The sequence below is a fragment of the Aspergillus clavatus genome, genomic scaffold (assembly GCF_000002715.2).
Source record: "Aspergillus clavatus NRRL 1 1099423829797 genomic scaffold, whole genome shotgun sequence".
In the NCBI taxonomy this organism is placed as follows: Eukaryota; Fungi; Ascomycota; class Eurotiomycetes; order Eurotiales; family Aspergillaceae; genus Aspergillus; species Aspergillus clavatus.
In genome coordinates, this window is record NW_001517102.1 from 836,070 (window position 1) to 851,466 (window position 15,397).

Genomic DNA, 15,397 nt, shown 5'->3' on the forward strand with positions numbered 1-15,397 from the left:
CGTGCACATTTGCACCAGGAGCTACCCCAGTGCTACAGAACTCTGGTCCGGATCTTCTTAACTCGGCATCAAGGGGAATCCCCATATTAAGTGATTCCCTACGGTTTATTCAATTTCACAGATGACTATATGGATGCTCTTGGCACCTATCCTTCTGGGACAGACTCGCTTAACTTGCAATATCTTGCATTCCTTTATCACTTTCTCTAGCGACGTGGACCTGGTTGATGATTGTGTGACTTGAGGGAATGTGTCGCCGCTATGGAATGGCTCTCAAGCCTCCCATGACCATAAACTCCTACCCCATATCTCATATCCTGTGAAAGCCCATGCACTCGACGCTCCCAAAGGCAAGAATGCAAACCTATCCGTGACTATCTAGTCCCACAATGCATACCCCATGAGACTCCGGACACCAGCGATTCATACGACACTCAGTCGGGTCAGGTTAAATGGTGGATGATGTTAGCGGTGAGATAGATACTTATCTCCGCGCCCACCTTGGGGTGTACAATCAAGGAGCTGGAGGACCTTATGGTAATGGGCCTGATAGGAAGTATATGGTGGTTCCTTGCATCATACTGATACCTACTTGAGTCGCTATTGGATATCAACGGGACTATGTTCGGGTTACACTCGGTTTGCCATGTCATTGGATACATCATATGCAACATACTACTGCATTCGAAGATGCGGACTGGCTCGGACACCTTTGGGGGCACAATGTTACCAGATCAATCATGATAGCAGTTGACCTGACCAGTGGAGAACGAAAGGGAAGGATATAGATTTGAAACCCTCCAGAGTGATTGTGGTCTGGCAGGACTCCTTAGAAGCGGCGCTTCAATGTACTCGGATGGCGAGCTACTCCATGGAACCTCAACATCCTATTCTTGAGGTCAAATCCATGGCTTCCTCTACATCGGTCAAGCTACTGCATTAGAATCTATCTTGCAGATTATAATAGTCTTGGACTAAAATACTTACTGCTACACAACAATCATGATATTATTAATGTGCTGGAACCAGGAAAAAAACAACCGACAATCCCGGTCTCGGGAATAGCCAACTGCTCTTTCCCGAGCCCATTAGCAATTTCTTCCAGCAACATCAGAGGATGGAGATATCACCGAAAAAAAAAAAAGACAGATAAGAGCGCAATGACTCACGCTTTTTTTTTTTGGCTGTTTTTTTCTTCTGATATCCTTCCCTTCTAAAGCTTCTATTCTATTTCTAGCGCGTCCATCATTGTTCTACCCTCTTCACCATGCCAGCTTCCGATGTCAGCGTCTCGGAGTTGCCTCCGCGCTACAACTTCATCGATGACTACAGTGAGGGAGCCCATCCACTGCTTCTTGAGGCTTTACTACGGACCAATGCGACGCAGCAACTATCCTATGGAACAGATGAATACAGCAATGACGCCCGACGGCTAATCAGAGAGAAGCTCAACGCCACAGACGATGAAGTGGCCATCCACTTCGTCCCTAGCGGGACATCAGCCAACCTCATCTCTATCGCCAGCTGCCTGCGTCCATACGAGGCCGTCATGGCAGTCGAGTCTGGGCATATTGTCTCGAAAGAGGCTGGAGCCATCGAGGCCACCGGACACAAAATGATCCTGGTCCCAGGTGTGAATGGCAAAATGACCCCCAGCAACTTGGAACGAGTCTTCCAGCAGAACCAATTCTTTCCCCATATGGCTAAACCCCGCCTGGTCTATATCTCCAACGCAACCGAACTGGGAACCATCTACACCAAAGCCGAGTTGACTGCTCTCTCAGTCGTGTGCAAACGACTTGGTCTTCTGATCTTGGTTGATGGTGCCCGGTTGGGTGTGGCGCTCAGCGCGCCCAGAAACGATCTGACGCTGCGGGATCTAGTCGATCTCACGGATATCTTCTGGATTGGCGGGACCAAGATGGGAGCGCTGCTGGGTGAGGCGATTGTGGTCAAACAGCATTTAGCGGACGGGTTTGTCTTTCATCTCAAGCAACATGGTGCTCTGCTGGCCAAATCTCGGCTTATGGGGATCCAATTTGCGGAGCTGTTTCGGGGGAATCTGTTCTTTGACCTAGCCGCACATGCGAACACGATGGCAGAGAAGATCTCTACTAGTTTTGAGAAGCTGGGGTATGCTCTCGCAGCAGAGACCGAGACAAATCAGGTGTTTGCTGTCCTACCAGAGCGGTTGGTGCGGAGATTGCAAGATCGCTTCGGGTTCTACGTATGGGAGAAACGAGATGATGGCAATTCCATCGTTCGCATCGTGACCTCGTGGGCGACAGACGCTCTCCAGGTGGACAAATTCAACAGCTGGGTGCAGCAGTGGACCGAACGAGATGGATGATAATAGCAATGATTATGATGACAGTTATGCCTTAGCGAAGATCGAGCACTTAGCGAGCCTAATATTAATATTTCAGAACAGTTTATGAGAGTAGTGTCATCTGTCATTCATATTTATATCCATTCATCATTTTAAAAACCAATTCCTTCCATCTTTTGCCCCGAGATATCACTGTGTCAGGTATATATATCTCATGCTCTGATATACAAGATTGGGGATACCCAATGCACCACAAAGAATTATGAATACAATGAAGTGAGAAAGATGCCTTGTCTACTCTGTGAACAGACCTCATTAGACCTGCAGATGATCATCACGCGTACTGTGTACAGTGTATGTTGAGCCCAAAAACTTGACTCTGAAGCTATCCAGGGTCATGCCACTGCGCTAAACCCAATCAAGGCAATATCTTGGCGTTATTTTTCGCACACAAAAATTGATGCCTGAGGAATCACGGAGTAGATTGTCGCACAATTATTCCCGACGTTCAACAATAATAATAATCCACCTCTGCAACAACAGCATCAAGCAGATTATTCCTGGGATCAGCGCGATGGAACCGGTGGAAGGACCAATTTGATTTGCTCTTGAACCCGGATATCTCGGCCAACGGCAATGCGTCTTTCAGTGTCTTGCGATGGCTGTCGGTAAGTCGCCTTGATTTTTGACGTGCTCGGGATCTGCCTCGGGAATCGGGAATAGCTTCGATCTTGCAGGGTCTGGGCCAGGTCGCTTTGTGAGACACGTTAGCTGATGGTGACGATCTGCTGATTATATTGTATACCGACTGACTGTATAGGCGGGCAAAGGTGAAATGTATCCACGAAGGACAATCTCCCTGTCGTCGCTGCCAACGGACAAATCTCTCGGACTGTGTGTTGACCGACACCTACTCATCGCCCGCAAGAAAGTCAAGACGAGCCGCCTTGAGAACACAAAATCAACGAAGAGTGATATCGGAGCCCACGACTACCCTCAACAGTCCCCCCTCGCATGCGTCACGCGATGCTCAACCCCCATCTCTACCTCCACGGAGTACGTCGGGGTTGAATCCCATCGTGGCTTTACCCTCATCGACAATCATTGCGGCCTGTGAGACCTACCGCAAGAAGTTCCCCGTGGCCAACTTCCTGCATTATCCGTCTCTGATCGCAGATCTGTCTGCAAATCCCTCGTCCGTGGACCCCGTCTTTGTCGCGGCTTTGTTGTCGCTATGTGCGCGGTTCATGTCCACCCACCAACTCGACGCAGCCGAGACTTACGCCAACTATGCGCGGAAGCAACTCGCCCATCGCGCCCTGGAGGCCCCGTCATTGTATCTCGCGCAGTCCCTGGTCATGATCACGTTCTACGAGTGGGGGTCGGGGCGTGCATACAAGGCGTGGATGTATAGCGGTAAGCCGCACCCTCCTCAAGCTCATTCGACCTCCAATACTGAGATCCCTTCCAGGAATGGCAACGTACATGATCCAATCCCTCCTCAAGACGGCCGACGACAGTATGGAACACAACCCCCAGGAGTTCCATGACTGCCAAACCCAATACGAACAGCTGGTCCGCACCTACTGGTGCTGTTTCGCGCAGGACTGCGAGCTGAGCTCTGGGGCGCGCCAGCATTTCGCGCTGTCATTCCGCCAGATCTCGGTTCCGCTGCCGATCAGCGACCACGACTTCAATTTTGGCCGGCCGTCCCCTCGGCGACTGATGCCCTCGGATATGAGCAGACACTCGCCGTTGTCGAGCAACTTGACCATCGATTACGGGCTGACCATTGTCACTCGCGGCTTTGATATATTCGTGCGCATCCTGCGTTTCGCCAATGAGAGTCGGCGGGGCCGGCCATCGACCATTCCCGCGGACGTGTCCTCGCCGCGGCTGGCCTGGCAGAAATTAAAGGAGGAACTGGACGAGTGGCGGTATCTACAAGATGTCACAGTTCGATACCCAGCGACCAGTGCGCAGGCGCATGTGGCCCTTGGGTATGGCGAGCTGTTTGCGTACATCAACCTGGTTTACTTTATGAGGTAAGTGTGACTCTTGGGCATCAACACCCGAGCATCGCTGACAGTAACTGGCAGCATCCTCTTCCTTTACCGCGACCAATTCCTCTCTAGCCTCAAACTCCACACCGACGTATTACAACAGCTCCAGCAGGCTGATGGCGTGGACGAGTCGCAGGCCATCCGGCAGCTTTTCGAGGCGGCACAGAACATTGGCAGTATCCTTTCCGCACTGGAAGTCTCCGGAGCACCAGTGATTACCCCATACTCTGGCTTCAGTATCTTTGTGGCGGCTCACATCAACATGTACGGCACCGTGTGTCCTCAACGGTACCCCGGCGGTCGGGAGCGGGCTGAACGGGAGAAAACAGCCAACCTGGCATACTTGGAACAGTTGAGCGAATTCTGGCCGGTAGGACAAACCTGGGTAAGTATCTCGCCCGCCATTGATTTGCTGCTGCCAGGGCTAATCGAAGTAGTGGCGAGCTGTCCAAGAAGCGAACCGATTCTATCAACTCGCGAGGGATACTCAAACCCACGTGCGCGAGGGCGGGCACCTCGCGATTGCCGGAACTTTGGATGAGTATGGGGATATCCGAGGCTCACGACCGCGACCAGAGCCGCCTCGACGCTCCCAGCGGGAGACCGCTGCAACGACAGCAACGGTCCAGCAGCCAGTGGTGCCGGGTAGGACCAGTGGATTGACAGTGCGAGATCAGGCACCGCTCCAGGAGTTTCATGATCTTGAGACAGAAATGCTGCAGTGGCCATTCATCGACGAATCATGGTCATTAGGATTTGATACGGGGGTGGATGCGGCCTGGCCGGCGCTTGGTGGGTAGATTCCATGATTGTTCATCAGGCATGCAAATCGGTATGAAGGGAGATAAAGGGCTGAGGGCTCGGGAAGAACATGGATATCCAGTACCACTCAGCTATCATTCGAGTATATACCGAGCCATAGTCTACATGCGGAGGCGACGAGGTTGAAGATTATGGCCATGGAACTCTGCTCTCTCAACACGCAGTACGCAAATTCTAGCAAATTCTCTGTCGTATCGCAACTGGCGAACGAGCAGAAAGGAATGGGCCATTTCTTGAAATAATACCCATTTGCTCCCTTAGGCTCGTGCCCGCTTCTTTCTCTCATGCCGGGCAACGTTCTCATCGTCAGCGCCTTTCAGCTTGAGGATAGTTGGGGACGCGTAGGTCAACTCAGAATCAGAACCTCTAGGTGGATCGGGAGAGTCCTTGTCGAGTCGACATCTTTGCCCAGGAAGGAAGAAGTGAAAGCTGTCGACCAGATCAGTGAGGGTATGCAATGGGGGTTGAAACTGTTATAAGTCGTTGTAGGCAGAAATCCAGATGGGTTGGATACTAGGCTTCCACCTTGACATATTCATTGGTCATATACCTAACGAAGGTTAGGTTGCACTCCGGTCTATGGCTCTGTTATTCATTTGCCATGGAGTAGAAAGAACAAACAACCCATTCAATGGACACCCTTGTTAAGAGTCAGGAAGTCACTATCATACAAATACAAACAAACACCCCTTTCTCACCACAACAGTCATCTGAAAAGAAAGGGTAGTAGTGAATCATGTATTAAATCCAGTGGGTTATTACTAGTAGGATATGAGCATGAATGAATACATGGGATGATCGCATACATTCCGAGGCGATCTCCCTAGCCTCTATGCAGGTTGTCGCAGAGGCGAAAGACCCAGGCCCAGAATGCCAGCTAAATGACCCCCGAATCAGACCACATCAAGTGCCTGGCAGACTAAAGCATTCCACCGCGTTGTGCACAACCATTACGATTGGTTTGTAGCTTGTGTTGAATTGTGATATTGTCCCCATGATCAGGAAATCCACCGAGCTATATATAAAGAGTCGAGGATCCGCCTATTCCTCGACATTCAAACACAGTCAATCATCTATCTACACTCCAGTCAGTCGCCGCAGATACCTTTCCAAACTGTCCACAATGACCTTCCCATATCCTCTCCTCGGGCCTGACTGCTACGGACTGGGCGTCCCCAAGCCTCGTCGCGAGTCGAATCCACGCCATCTGGACCCGGCCCATGTGGAAGCCGTCTTTCAAAAGATAAGATTGCACCAAGACGAGACGAACAAGGAGTCGAGTTCGAGGGCGCATATAGGATGGAGGCAGAGATTCTCACGAAGGTACGTTTAATCTCCTTTCAGCCAGCTCCTAGGTACTAATGGGTTTGATATAGATTCAGTCGCGGGTGAATGGTTGGTTACCCTACATCTCTACCAAATACATGATATCAACGAGGAGTAATTGGATTCACATGGTTTAATATTTTAATGTCTGATGAATGTCTTACCTATCAATGATCATACTATTGACATTCTCAAATCCCAACAGTAATAACATCTTCAATCATAAACCCATGCCGGATCAAACCCGGTGAATGGGAAACTGCACATGGCTCTTGTCGTCTCCCCAGTTCTCCACCACATCCACATTGCTTCTTCCAGTCTTGCTGCTCACTTTCGCCGTCCACATCGTTTTCACACTCGTCCCCGCTTGTAGAACCAATTTCTGCAGCACATTCTCCGTGTCATCTTTCCGCCCTGCAACCTTCAACCCGTACTCGAAATATTGATTCTCGGAACCGAGCTCTGTTGGGGGCGGAAGCGTGCCGTCTCCCTCGTCCGCTGGGGCCACATAGACATGTCCACTGGTATCACGGCCAGGGTCATCAGCGGACACAAGTGTCATGGGATTTGGATCCTCGAACAGACAGTCGTCGCTACCTCCGCTGAGCAGGGTCACACGCGTATCTACAAGGGATACCTCGCTGCTGGTTTCGTTGGTTGCTGTGATGGCGATGGTCATCGTACTTCCGGTGTTGACCTCGTCCGTCGAGATGGTGTAGACGAGCTTCGCATCTGGGGCATCGGTGAAGTTGGAGATAAGCGGTTTGCCGTGATCTTGGATGTAGTCCTCCACTGGATCAGGTGGCGGAGGGCTCGGAGGAGAGAACAGATTGACCAGGAAGCTAATAAGGGATAGGATGACGCCAATGGCCACCAGCACAGCTCCGATAATGGGCAAAGCAGTACCAAGAGCGCCTGTCACCGTCCAAAGACCCACCATCTGACCCAGGTTCACAACATCCAGGATGACGGTCAGCACCTGGGTAACCAGAACCAAGGTGTTGATGATCTTGTTCTTGGTGTCCAGACTGTCCCAATCCCGGATCAGACTGAAGGTCATGGCCACAGCCACGCCCAGTCCAAGAATGGCATTCAGCCCTTTGAGGACCTTGGTCGTAAGGCTGAACTCCTCGACCGTCTTTGCTCCGCCTGGTGGCACATCATCCAGCGGATCATCGAGACCTTGGCTCCATTTCTCGCCTTCGACGTTCGTCGGGACACCGTCGCCGCTGATATGCTCCGCAACTGACTGGCGCCAGCCCCTCGTGCCATTGACATCGTCGGCCATGGAAAGAATGGAATCGCCGTTCTCATCCAGGGCACGGTAGACCCCTTGGTCGATGGCGGCCACTTCGATTTGGTCAAGCTCCACCGTCTGCATTCTCCCTTTCCACACTTTCCACGATTCAAGGACGCTCTCCACGCCACTATTGACGGACTTTAGTGACTCCAGTATGACCTGTGCTCGTTTCGCGTCATCCAGTGCGTCCCAATCCTGAATCAACCCAGCGATCTTGTAGATTCCATAACCGATAAACAATGAGCCCTAGCCCGTCAGTTAAGCGCCATGCCACCTCTTTTTACCACAAAGATTGCCTTACCAAAGCGGAAGTGTAGAGCCCTTTGAGGACCATTGATCCTTCGATTGTGCTGCTGACTTTGCCATAGATTGATTCCCAAGCCTTTCCAAGCCACTGGTATAGTCGCGTTCCAATCCAGGCTGACTCGACATCCTTGTCCACCGCCGTGATCCAGGTTTTGGCTTCGTCAATGGCAGCCGACTGTTTCTCAATTATCGCCGCGGCTCGTTGTTCACCCGAACTGCTGCTGTCGAGGCCGTTGGCAGCTTCAAATTCTTCGACATCCCCAAGTAATGCGCCTCGTACGCCGTTGGGGATATCGCTGTCATTGTTGATGGCACCCACTATCAATGTGGTCAACGACTCCCGGAGCCACCTTTCAGCGGTCTGATTGTCCTCCTTAATGCAAGGATATTCCAGGCCAATCTTGTGAGCATAGATCATTATGTTCCCGGACCACTGATCTGCCGTCTTTGCCAGCGGAGAGAGGGTGTTCATGATGCAGCATTGCTTGTTAATCCTATTCTGCTTCTGTGATACGGAATCAGAGATCAGCTGATATTCCGATATTGGGTAGCTCATACGTACCTTTTGAATGGGATTTGCCATATAGTAATCCATGATCGGTTCTGTCTGAAGCGCACTAAGCATCTTCTCTGCCCAGGCTTCTGGTCCATCCGCGAGGAACTGATTGAGGACAGGCCCATGCAGCTGCTTCATCGCCTGGATTGACGCCAGGTTATTGAGATCATTGTATTCCTTCGATTGTGACAGACACTTGTTGCCGTTGCCCTCCCACCAGTACCAGAGCTTTTTGCGCTCCTTGAGCGTAAACTTGCCTTCATAGTGCTCGTTGGCGGCAAAGGACCGGCACAGATACGCTGGAGCATACTTGTTGCGCAGGAAATCCTTCAGCTCTTGCGACAAGCCATCGGCCAGCTCGGACGGCAGGTTGCTCGGCTTGCTCCCACTGGTGAAGTTCTTGCGATCGTCATCGTTCATATGGTAGAACATCATGTCGTGGATGATCGCTTGGGAGGCATTGTGAACCTGTCGTGGTAGTGCGGTCAGATCTTCACACGGATCTTCCCTTTTGATAGTCTAGAATTCACTCGCATCTTGATCATCATATCCTATCAGCGTGATCAAATCAGTGATATCATTCTCTTGCTCGCCGTACAATCGCTCCGTGATGGCTGCTGGCTGCCGCTCTGGGCTGATCGATGAATCGGACACGCCGGGCTTGGAGTATGGCGCCAGACTATGCGATACTTGGGCTCGCAGGTCGTTGAAGAATTTCTTTTCAAAGCTCGAGTCGCCGGTGATTCGATGTCTGTGAAGGTCAACGGGTGGCTCCAGGCTTAGGAGTTTCTCTCCTACCTTTCTCCCTTCATGCCACGAACCCCAGGATTGTACTCGTACAGAGCACCGGTCGTCTCAAACAGCATAAAGTCCAGATCGACATAGAGCTCTTGGAAAAGGATCGGCAGGGTGCTGCTCAGTCCCACCTCCGACGCAAAACTCACATTAAACACATTCTGGACATCCAACCCGGCGCTTGAGATAAACGGAACGAGCTGGGAGTGATGGAACTGCACTGTAGCCCGGGTCAATCCGTCTTTGGTCACAATGCAAGTGGCGCGATATAGCGGATCGAGCTGCTTGTTAAACTTTTCATTCAACTTCTGTTGTAGCTCGTCGAGCAGGGGCACACGAACGGTGGCCACCTGGTATCCTTCTTCGGTAATGTACACCCCGTAATCAATTTCGAGTCCGGTCATTGGATTCACGAGATCGGTGGAATCATCATCAGCCGGCCATGGACCTTGGTCAAAGGTTGTCGTAAAGGTACTCTGTTTGTGAAATCCAGGAGTTTGCTCCGCCAGCCCCGTCAACTTCTTGGTAGCAGAGCCAGTGGCATGAGCGCGGAATGTATGAATCGAGTCCTTCACTACCTCAGTCGGGTCCGCTTCTGGGGATAGAAAGACCACCCCGGGTCCGCCATGCCCGTCTTCAAGGATCTGCACGAGACCATGCTCGAACATCTGCCCCGGCTGCGCCAATTTTCGCGTCCAGCGGAACGTACGCCGGCGAGAATCGAATGTCGTTCTCGGTTGGACCCCACCGTCAGCAGAAATGCATCCGTCGAGGATACTGAGCTCCGGAAGCTGGTACCCATCTGGTAATTGCGCTTGCCTATGGGCAATGAGATGGAAACGCCCTTGAAGCCTCTCCATGGGAAGGCCGTTAAGCATCTTTTGGTAAATAGGCTTGTGGCCCGAAGCATGCGACTCTGCTGTAAGCTCGTTCTTGAGCCTCTCGCGGATAGTGGCACGGTCATACTTCCGAAACAATGGGACCAATTCGGGATATTTGGCCAGATGAGCAAACAGTTCCCCTTCTGGTACCTTCTGTAGCTGGTCCGCCGCCGCTTTTAGTGTAGATGCAGAGCTGTTTGTGCAGACCAAGTATCCGTTTGCGTGGTACGACCGGTTCTCGCCCTCGAGAGATACATAATATAGATTTTGCAGCTGGAGCTCTGTCTGTTCGATCGACTTGATCTCAAAAAGACTATACTTAGAACGGTCGTCCAGTTTGTACAAGACATGTCCGACGGAGAGCTGCCCAACTCGGACAAAGGGATTATGTTCCTTTGCGGCTTTGGGATCAACTGCACGCAGACCCGTGGTGGTACAGAACACCTGGCCAGGTGTAGTAAAGGGGCTTTCTCCATCTATCCTGATGTTTAGCCTGGATTTCTCCATCATGTAATCAACTTACTGAATCCAATCAACCGCGTCTTCATCCGGCGAGAACCACTACCATATTTTGTCTCGATCCTCTCGGATGGATCCGCCAGACCCAGCAACTGCATCCCCGGTTTGACGGCATTTACAGGGCACATTTGACTGTCGACTTGCTCAATCTGGGAGTCGGCAAGACAGTAAGAACCCATCTCAGTCAATAGACGGTGGTCGGGCGGCATCTGATAGAAGACACGTATAAACGGATTTGTATAGTACAATGCGTTCTCCTCGATCCTGTACGCTATAGCACATCCTTTGTCAGTTGGGACAACTAAAGAATGGAGTTGATCACCGACATCCAACTGCCCATTCGCTCACCCCGTGCCAGTCCGTCGCCGTGAAGGCAGCATCCACACCGGCTTGCCACTTGGGAATATGCCGTGTGCGGAAATTCGCCTCCAACGTCTCACAATATGTTTTCCATTCATTGACCACATCTTGCCTCGCGTCGAGCCGGGCTAAGCTGGTCTCCACATCCTCAATGTATGAAAGATCCGCAGTGGCGCCCCTTGCGCGTGATGAATTGACGATCAGCTTGTACAGCCCATTCGTTAGATCGAATGTCGGCATAGGCTGAGCAAAACCAGTGACAGTCTCTGGGCAGAAACAGATGTTCGAGATGTTACCGCAAAAAGTAAGCAGCTGGTCCATCTTGTCCGGGTTATTTTTGGCTGCCGACTCCCAGTGTACCCGAGACCAGGCCTGCAGAATCTTATAGCTGTTGCGCTCCTCAACGGCCGGACCAAATCCAGGTAGGGCGCCGGGCTTATACTGGAGGTAATCCGCCAACAGAATCATCGCGATGCTGAAGAGATGGCTTTCGTTTGACTCATCGAACTGGATTTCTGCCCTGATGAACTCCTCATTCGTTAGGTTTCCCATCACAACGTCCTGGAACCCTTCCATCTGTTTCATGGCGTTTATATTAGGGAGACCCTGGCTGTCTAGATGTCTGTCAACATGCTCTCCCAGACAAAAAGGCATGAGGTTTGTAATAACCTCGAGAAAGCGGGATACAGCATTCTCCTATTCTCTTCATTAGGTACATGCTAGAGAGCGTCGAGGAAATTCAGGACTAACCTCCGTTATGTAAGCCTTATAGTGATAGAAGTCCTTGTCATCGTCGACCCGGGAAACACAGTCAGCTACGACAGACACGCTCAGTCTCTCCAATTCATTCAAGGCAGAGACCCCGTCAAGGTCGGTTTCATGATCATCAGGGTCCGTAGGTGCCGATTCGATGTACTTGAAGAGCCCACGGTTGTTATATTCCCATTTGAGCTTGTTATGCAATCGATCTGCCCAGGCGCCAAAGTCAAACGGATCCAGGGCGCGCAGGGCCTTGACCAAGTTTTTCCAGACATCGTTGGTAGTCATTATAGGCCATGTGATTTGGATTTGGATTTCAACTTGAATGCTGTTTAAGTTGGAGGAAATCGCAACTTTGTGGTAGACCGATGTCCTGTCTTCGATGCCCTATGAGGCAGTTCAAGGGAGGTTTTATAGTCATGAATTTCAGACTCTCTCGAGAGTTCCTCCGAAAAGAAGCTCTCATCTAGCAACAATGACCCCTCTGAGCACTGTCCCTCGTCCAATGCATGGTGATCTCATACCTGCAGTATCCATGCCCCAGCATTCAAAGGGGTTAGACGAGCTCCATCAACGACGTCGAAGGTACGTTTTCAACGTTTGCCGCCACTGAGTCCATGCATATCTCTCCGGGTTCATACCCTGTTCTCTCCCTTAAGCCCTGCATGAACCTCCGCATTACTCTTTTGAGGAAGCTCGGCAATTTGTGTCTACCATTCCTACAGAGCATTGACGTTATGCGAGGGTCAATAATCAAGCAAAGGGCCTTAAACTACAACTTGACCATCTCCGATTCTAGCTCAACAACATTCACAATTCACCTAGTCGCCACGGCTCTGACGGTCCGGTCCGCTTGAGGCATCAGCGGCCAGTAAGATAGGACCAATGGGAAATAGACTACCGAGATTGAGACAGCTGACGACGCATGAAGAACTACTCCGTAATGCAGGTGATATCCCGTCTGTGCGGAGAACATCTGTACTCGAGGCAACTATCGCTAGTCCTTGATCGTCCGGTTGAAGTTGCCACCATAGCTATTATCCGCGCATTATGCGCTTGTTGGCTGTTACTTCACAATGGATGTATATCAAGGATCGGGAACTAATTCCGCCTACCAGTTGACCATCCTGACTCGGGCGATATCACAAAGGCCATAGTACATGCTCTAATCCTGCTTGGGTGGACCTCTGTGCTGCAAGACAACACTCGGCTCTGTCGAGCTTCAGCTGCATGCAACCGTCATTATGAGGGCAACGATAACTTTCCAGTGTTGTCCAGTGGTCAAGTTATACTTGCAGTTGGTGAGTTAGTTTTTCTGGACTACGAAGCAGTAGCTCCGCTAACTCAGGCATGATTCATCGTGGTGGTGAGCTCGGCCTGCGTTGGACAAAATTCACAACCTTCAGGACAGACATTTCATCGGCCTGCTCTGTTCTCCCCCTTCAAATTTCTCTTAGTAGCAGAATCATCTAATATTTCAGTCTTTGACCCGTCTGCACTGCACATCTGTTGCTTGACAGCCCGTCGGAGGTTGAATTGCGCCGATTCGCTCCAATAAACGAGCCGACGGGAGAACAATACGGCCAGCAATACAATATGTATAACAACCGCACTCGGCCCTTCGAGTGACTAGAGTACAGATATCTATTTCATTAAATACAACATGCCGTCTGAGAAACCCACAATTGCATTCTTTGGAGCCACGGGAGGCTGCGTCCTCGCCTGCCTGGTGCTAGCTTTGGAGTCGGGATACCGCTGCACAGCCTGTAGGGAAAGATGATACCTTCACACTCATTCAAGGCTAAATCGTTGAATCTAGTGGTCCGGAATCCATCCAAGCTCCATGGCCTACTCCGACGCCGCGGCGTGTCCGAGTCAATTGTCACCGACAAGCTCTTCGTGGTCACTGGCAATGTCATGGATCTCGAGGCAGTACAACGGACGCTGTTGTACCGCGGTCATCCAGTTGATTTAATCATCTCTGGAATTGGCGGCCAGATGCGGTTCGATACCTTTCTCAGACCAACTATTGACAACCCGACCATCTGCCAGGATGCCATCCGTACGATACTGACCGCTACACGCTCCTCAATGAACAAACCGCGACTTGTTGTCCTTAGCACTACCGGCATCAGTAGTGGGAGACGGGACGTTCCTCTCGCCATGTGGCCAATGTATCACTGGATGCTGAAAGTGCCCCATGAGGACAAGAGGGTGATGGAGAGCCTGATCCTGGAGGAGGCGAATAGGCCAGGGCATGAGAAGGGCGTCCAGGATTATATCGTCGTGCGGGCTAGCCTGCTCCATGACGGAGGGGGGAATGGGTTGGGGAAGATCAAGGAAGGGACAGAAGAGAGTCCTTTGGTGGGATATGTGATCAGTCGCAAGGAAGTGGGCCTGTGGTTGTTCGAAAAGACGGTGCGCCCATATGGACAGGACAATTCATACTGGGGGAAGATTGTCACCATCACAACGTGAAGAATTCGCAATTGATGTAGCTGATAGTTGTTTCTTTTCTTTTTCCTTTTTTGTTTTTTATGTTTGATACCACTGTGTCCCTCCATTAGCCTATATATAGAGATACTGCGCAAGTCTCTTGCTTAGGAGGATGCTATTCCGTAGACCTGTCGTCCACGACAAAAATCGGCCCCCTTCCTTCTCCATATATGGTGGAAGAACAGACAAGCGCCGTTATGACCATGCCGGCCGGCATGCTGCGTACCGGTATTGAGCACAATATCGTCGACATTGAGATGGAACGCAGCTGACGGAAGGTTGACGAGTTCGTCTACACCATCCTAGTCGTTGAAGATTTTGTCGTCATGCTCACCAAAGGTCTTTTTCACCTCGGAATCAAAGTAGGTAAGGATCCCGGTGCCGACGGTGTGTAGCCAGTACCCAGCTTTCTGGGGTGTATGGCCCGCGACAAGTCCTTTAGCAATGGCATCGGCTGCCCCGACGTGGTCAGAAGAGTCGGCCTTATCTATAGTTTGATTAATCGGATGCAAAGCACACACTCGAAGGTTGCGTACGAATCACAATATCTGCCCGAGCGGCCTCTTCTTCAAATACTACAGAGTCATCCAGACTTGCCATGTTCTAGAGTGCTAGCTAGTAGGCCAGGAAACTAGCTACCACCAATTGAAGTTATATTAGACACATTGGGATACTATTAATCCATGTCAGCTGAAGAGTAATCCGCAATGTAACTGGTGATGACTTCCCATTGGCTGCATCGTAAACAACCCTGAAGCAGCCCTAGCCTAGTAGGATTGACAAGGTACTACTAGGTATCTCATTCTTAGGCAACAAAATGAGCCATTTTCATGGTGAATTGTGATAACTTATATGTATCTCCATCTTCCTTGTAGACCAGTGGGC

The 15,397-nt window shown here is 50.9% G+C and overlaps 6 protein-coding genes across 6 annotated transcripts; 4 read left to right on the top strand and 2 right to left on the bottom strand.

Moving 5' to 3' along the window:
* Positions 1 to 1,267: 1,267 nt before the first annotated feature.
* On the top strand, positions 1,268 to 2,350 carry ACLA_008260 (threonine aldolase family protein; the record flags this gene model as incomplete). The annotated part of the gene is made up of 1 exon (XM_001273491.1): positions 1,268 to 2,350. The coding sequence occupies one exon, from the start codon at positions 1,268 to 1,270 to the stop codon at positions 2,348 to 2,350; it is 1,083 nt and encodes a 360-aa protein (XP_001273492.1).
* A 637-nt stretch (positions 2,351 to 2,987) lies between these two features.
* On the top strand, positions 2,988 to 5,192 carry ACLA_008270 (transcription factor domain-containing protein; the record flags this gene model as incomplete). Its single annotated transcript, XM_001273492.1, has 6 exons — positions 2,988 to 2,997; positions 3,053 to 3,086; positions 3,150 to 3,745; positions 3,801 to 4,374; positions 4,429 to 4,777; positions 4,830 to 5,192. The coding sequence occupies 6 exons, from the start codon at positions 2,988 to 2,990 to the stop codon at positions 5,190 to 5,192; spliced, it is 1,926 nt and encodes a 641-aa protein (XP_001273493.1).
* A 1,145-nt stretch (positions 5,193 to 6,337) lies between these two features.
* Positions 6,338 to 6,606, top strand: ACLA_008280 (uncharacterized protein; the record flags this gene model as incomplete). Its single annotated transcript, XM_001273493.1, has 2 exons — positions 6,338 to 6,537; positions 6,591 to 6,606. 2 exons carry the CDS (start codon positions 6,338 to 6,340, stop codon positions 6,604 to 6,606), a joined length of 216 nt encoding a protein of 71 aa, XP_001273494.1.
* A 172-nt stretch (positions 6,607 to 6,778) lies between these two features.
* Positions 6,779 to 12,304, bottom strand: ACLA_008290 (uncharacterized protein; the record flags this gene model as incomplete). Its single annotated transcript, XM_001273494.1, has 7 exons — positions 6,779 to 8,086; positions 8,142 to 9,210; positions 9,301 to 9,453; positions 9,543 to 10,854; positions 10,902 to 11,106; positions 11,246 to 11,953; positions 12,008 to 12,304. The coding sequence occupies 7 exons, from the start codon at positions 12,302 to 12,304 to the stop codon at positions 6,779 to 6,781; spliced, it is 5,052 nt and encodes a 1,683-aa protein (XP_001273495.1).
* Positions 12,305 to 13,679: 1,375 nt separating this feature from the next.
* ACLA_008300 (NAD(P)-dependent oxidoreductase) lies at positions 13,680 to 14,494 on the top strand (the record flags this gene model as incomplete). The annotated part of the gene is made up of 2 exons (XM_001273495.1): positions 13,680 to 13,782; positions 13,836 to 14,494. 2 exons carry the CDS (start codon positions 13,680 to 13,682, stop codon positions 14,492 to 14,494), a joined length of 762 nt encoding a protein of 253 aa, XP_001273496.1.
* Positions 14,495 to 14,814: 320 nt separating this feature from the next.
* On the bottom strand, positions 14,815 to 15,112 carry ACLA_008310 (uncharacterized protein; the record flags this gene model as incomplete). The annotated part of the gene is made up of 2 exons (XM_001273496.1): positions 14,815 to 14,999; positions 15,034 to 15,112. The coding sequence occupies 2 exons, from the start codon at positions 15,110 to 15,112 to the stop codon at positions 14,815 to 14,817; spliced, it is 264 nt and encodes an 87-aa protein (XP_001273497.1).
* Positions 15,113 to 15,397: the final 285 nt, after the last annotated feature.